At 40.6% G+C, this 4,939-nt stretch overlaps 1 protein-coding gene across 1 annotated transcript in view; it reads right to left on the minus strand.

Annotated features, from left to right (window-relative positions):
- The window catches only part of vcam1a (vascular cell adhesion molecule 1a), a 10,212-nt gene extending 5,714 nt beyond the window's left edge, over positions 1–4,498 (minus strand). The window contains exons 1-4 of the mRNA XM_070449046.1: positions 4,210–4,498; positions 3,821–4,111; positions 1,955–2,251; positions 1,339–1,445 (exon numbers count right to left, since the gene is read on the minus strand). Of these exons, the coding sequence (XP_070305147.1) occupies positions 1,339–1,445; positions 1,955–2,251; positions 3,821–4,111; positions 4,210–4,345 (831 nt within the window). The 5' untranslated portion in view covers positions 4,346–4,498. The remainder of the gene's footprint in view (positions 1–1,338; positions 1,446–1,954; positions 2,252–3,820; positions 4,112–4,209) is intronic.
- Between the last annotated feature and the right edge of the window lie 441 nt (positions 4,499–4,939).

Below are 4,939 nucleotides of genomic sequence, written 5' to 3' on the forward strand. Positions count from 1 at the left end.
GTGACCTGAGAGATGTGGTTGTCCCACCTCACTGTGACTGAGAAGATGTGGTTGTCCACCTCACTGTGACTGAGAGATGTGGTTGTCCCACCTCACTATGACTGAGAGATGTCACATCTCTCATCTGGCTATGACAGATGAATGCACTAACTAACTGTAAGTCGCTCTGGATAAGTGTGTCTGCTAAATGCTTCAAATGTGAAATGATTAAGACATATTTTTCACTTTGCAGCTAAAGATAGAAACGTCCTTTTACAACCAGTTAAACCTTTTACATATTTTTTTACTTTAATTATTTAGTAAATACATTAACTCTAGTTCTTGAACTGCATTGTTGGTTAAGGGCTTGTAAGTAAGCATTTCACGGTAAGGTCTACTACACCTGTTGCATGTGACAAATAAAAGTTGATGTGTTTCAATGACATTGCAACCAGTTTTTTCCCACTAGGAATGTCTTCTGTACTTGCATGGTAAACGTTTGAAGCAACTGTCGCTGGTGCCAAAGTTGACACAATATTAAGCACGCTTTTTTGTCCTTATGAATTATAATCTTACTTGGTTATTTTCTGTGTCTTACAGTCAGTATTTGTCAACTAGAAATGGGATCGCAATGGGAATACACCTTTTAATTTGACTCACCTTGAACATGAACAGTCATGTGAGCTGTACGGTTTCCTACGACGTTGTGGGCCACGCATTCATACTCTCCACCGTGGGACCATGACGCTTCTTCACCAAGACGGTCGCACCCTCTCCTGCCACGACGGAGCGGCCATCTTGGTCCAGTTTTCTCCACAACACTGTAGGTTCAGGGTTCCCTCAGCACGACACGTCAGTGTAAAACTGTCTCCCATTTTCACCCGAGTGTTCTCTGAGATAGTGATATTTTTGGGGGAATCTACATTGGGGAAATAATGGTTGTTAGATATACATTATGGAAGTTAGTTGCTCATTGTTTAAGTCAAATATTGGATTTTTGCTGTATAGTTATATACCTATGACATAATATGAAACAACCTTTAGTTTATAGCAAACAATGGGCTCCTTTTGTCCAATGAGGTAATTTCTGGAGAATATTTCTGTCCATTTATGGGAACCCTTTTATCTCGAGCACCACAGAGGCAAAAGTTCTGTATAGCCTCATTAACTTGTACCCAAATTGTATTTGAAACATTGTCTAATGAGAATGAGTGACAAACTCTTGACAGAAATGTACTTACATTGACCTGTCATTGATGCGACAGCCTCTGTGGTTCTCTGGTTCTCTGTATGAAGCTCATCTAAGACTGTGAAGTTAATGGAAGATGTCTGTTTCCCATAGGGATTGGTAGGCCTGACATCGGTTAAGTCCGAAGTCTCTAGTAAGCGGGTGCAGGATTGGAGTGTAAAACTGTCTCCCATTTTCACCCGAGTGTTCTCTGAGATAGTGATATTTCTGGGGGAATCTACATTGGGGAAAATAATGGTTGTTAGATACACATTATGATTAGTTGCATGGTTGATATACCTATGACATAATATTAAACAAACCTTTAGTTTTATGCAAACAATGTATTATTTTGCTCATGGGTATGCTCCTTTCTGTCCAATGATGTAATTTCTGGAGAATATTTCTGTCCGTTCTGGAGTGGCAGGTAGCCTAGTGGTTAGAGCATTGGGCCAGTAACCAAAAGGTTGCTCGATCGAATCCCTGAGCTGACAAGGTAAAAATCTGTCATTCTGCCCCTGAACAAGACAGTTAACCCACTGTTCCTAGGCCGCCATTGTAAATAAGAATTTGTTTTTAACTGTCTTGCCTGGTTAAATAAAAATACAATTTAGGGGACCCCTTTTGTCTCAAGAGCACCCCCGCAGCAAACGTTCTGTATAGCTTCTTTAACTTGTAACCCAAATTGTATTTTGAAACATTGTCTGATGAGAATGATTGAACAACTGTTGACAGATATGTATTTACATTGAACGGTCATTGATGCGACAGTCTCTCTGATTCTCTTGTCAATCCCAATGTCCAGCGTGGCTCTGCAGGTAACATTCTGTCCATTGTTCTGGGCTGTCGGTCTGTATTTCAACACTGACGTGACAGTCTGGACTTCCAGATGTTCATCTTGTTTGAGGAGAACTTCATCTCCCAGTAGCCACTCGATGATTAGACGTTCAGCTGGGTACACATCTGGAACTGTACAGGTGAGTTTACTCTCCTGACCCTCAGTCAAAAGGTCACTTCTTGATATGGTGGGATCCTTTGGTAAGGCTGTCAATGACAAATCAATTAATGGTTAATCAAAATACAAAATACATTGGGTCGTAGCATTCCAGAAGACAATGTGTTTTGTAGCAGTAACTTGAAATAAGACCTACAGATAGTAGCCAAATAGAAGATATATACAGCTACAGACAAACTAACTTGTGTCCAAGTTGCATTTTAACCTACTACTGTATCAATTCATTCATACATGTTTTAATCAAATTATCAAGTCCATCATCATGATCTGCCATGCCTATTTCATATAGGTATCAGTAGCGTTGCACGGGTAAAGAGACAATAAGAAGACACGGTGGCAGAATAAATTCAACCACACCTTTGTTTTATCACAAAACCGGATAGCAACCTCTGTCCGGTGAAGTCCACGACGCGCATTGCATGTAACAGACAGTTAGTTACATGACCTACAGCATTGTTAAGCAAGTCAATGTTTCCGAAATTTTGGGACCACTAAACAACTATTGATTTAGAACCAGCACCATTTCAACTTCAATATTTCAACATCAGAATCACCTTTATAATCCTTGGCCAGTACATAGAATTAAGTAAAACCACAAGTCCAAATCCCTATCTCCATCCATGGCTAATTTAGGAAAGGGACAATTTTAGCTAGCTAGAGGAGGACAACACAACGAGATGTAACAATTCAAGTTGTTTCTGTTAATGACGTAAGCTCTCAAAGCGATTTGATAGGAGACGCCAAATCCAAGCAGGCTTCCGTTTACACTTTTTTTACGCCTCCAGGACCATTCACAGTTTAGCTCAACGCTTATTGGCAAATGTTTTATTATTTTTTTGTCGAATGAGCCCAAAATGCTCGCTGGCTTCCCTTGCATTCAATGCTACGGGCGGCAACAATGCCATACTCGTTTGGACCAGACAGCATCAGATAGATGGCCTATACACGTAGAGAGACGGAGTGCCCCTGTTTCGCTCGCTCGGATGCTTTCTCCTGTGAGATACATTCAGCCTCTTGCGAATTGAAGGAAAATTATTCAAACACAGAGACCAAATACACATTTTTTTTTTTTTTTGGGGGGGGGTGCATTTTTCGAGGAATCCTGGCTCCCCTTGGCCCCCATGATAGGCATCCATCCTATTGTATGTAGACTATCGACATACAGTAGCCCTGCTTAAAACACTTTAGATTAATTGTAATGTTCTTATTTGGGAGGAACCCGAGAGTGTGTATATTAGTGGATTAATTTAATATTATTGTAATGAAACAGGCAGGGAGCAGGTCTCGAACCCTCGACCTTCTAGCCCGAAGTCCAGCGTGCTACTGTGCCCCAAAAGCATGCTCATGCTGCAGAGTCGATTTCCGCGCTTATAAACCCAGGGTCGTTACATTATAAACTTCAAAGCAATTGCGCATCATCTGAAGAAGTTATAAACTACTGTTAATGAAGACGTTCTACTATAAAAGCCTACAATAAACAAAAAACTACTGTTCATGAAGACGTTCTACTATAAAAGCCTACAATAAACAAAAAACTACTGTTCATGAAGACGTTCTACTATAAAAGCCTACAATAAACAAAGACGCACAAAACTTACCATATACGTTCACCTTAGTAGACGTTTGCGCTTTTTGTGTATCTTCTCCTTTGGTTCTGCATGTGGCCTTACAGACGACCACGTTGACGTGCTGAATTACCAATGGGTTAAATATTTGCAGGGACACTGTCCCGTTGGTCTCCGTTTTACCGTAGAGTGACCGGTCAAGCAATGAAGACCAGGTGAACGTAACTGTTTCGGCGCAACCACTGGCTTTGCACGTCAGGACCAGACTGTCGCCGACTCGAGCCATGGGATCCTTCGGTGTGAGGTTTAGGACAAATTTCGACGCTTTAAAAGAGAGAGAATAATTTGTCCAAATTAAACATATTTGACCTTATATAAAACTTAAAACTGCAGCATTTTTAGGAAAAATGTTAAATTCTTACCTGCAGTAGGCAGCAATACTATCCAAAGTGCGAACGCAGTCATGATCTGTTTTGAGAAATTACAGGTAGTTGTTGTAGAAACCTTGAGAGACATAGCCTTCTGTCCTTTGCCCATGTTGATATTTATACATGTCATTTTCTTGGGGGGGGGGGGTTCCCGTTGCAGACTCCCCTTAGAAGTTTTGTAGTGTATTAATCCATGCGCCCTGGTCTAATAGACTTGGGCTGCAGTCCAAACAATTTATTTTTACCCCCTCAGCCCTTGCCTTAGCCACTTTCTCCCCGAAAATCCCCATCGAAACCGGATGCATTTTGATTGACATCTTAAGTGGTCAAATTAACTAACTTTGTCCTCTCGGCGAGTGAACAACTAAGGTCAGTTGCGGGGTTGACCTACAATTCCAATGCAAACTGTAGTCACATGTCAAACTCTGGTGGCTGCGAAGTGTACATTTTAATAAAAAAGGCTTAAGCTAGCTTGCTTTAAAAAATATATATACACACATTGATTTTTGCGTTGGCAATTTGGCTTAGTCTTGTAGTGAGGAGCCTATAAAACCTTGCTAGATTCATGAACATCTTTTTTGCAACTCTGAAATTTATTGGAATAAATTACTAAAGTATAAAACTAGCTAGCCAGCTATGGGTAACTGTAGCTAGCTACCTGACAGGAGTGTTTACATACAGTTTACATACACTTAGGTTGGAGTCATTAAAACTTTTTTTTCAA

The sequence above is a fragment of the Salvelinus sp. IW2-2015 genome, linkage group LG19 (assembly GCF_002910315.2).
Source record: "Salvelinus sp. IW2-2015 linkage group LG19, ASM291031v2, whole genome shotgun sequence".
In the NCBI taxonomy this organism is placed as follows: domain Eukaryota; kingdom Metazoa; phylum Chordata; class Actinopteri; order Salmoniformes; family Salmonidae; genus Salvelinus; species Salvelinus sp. IW2-2015.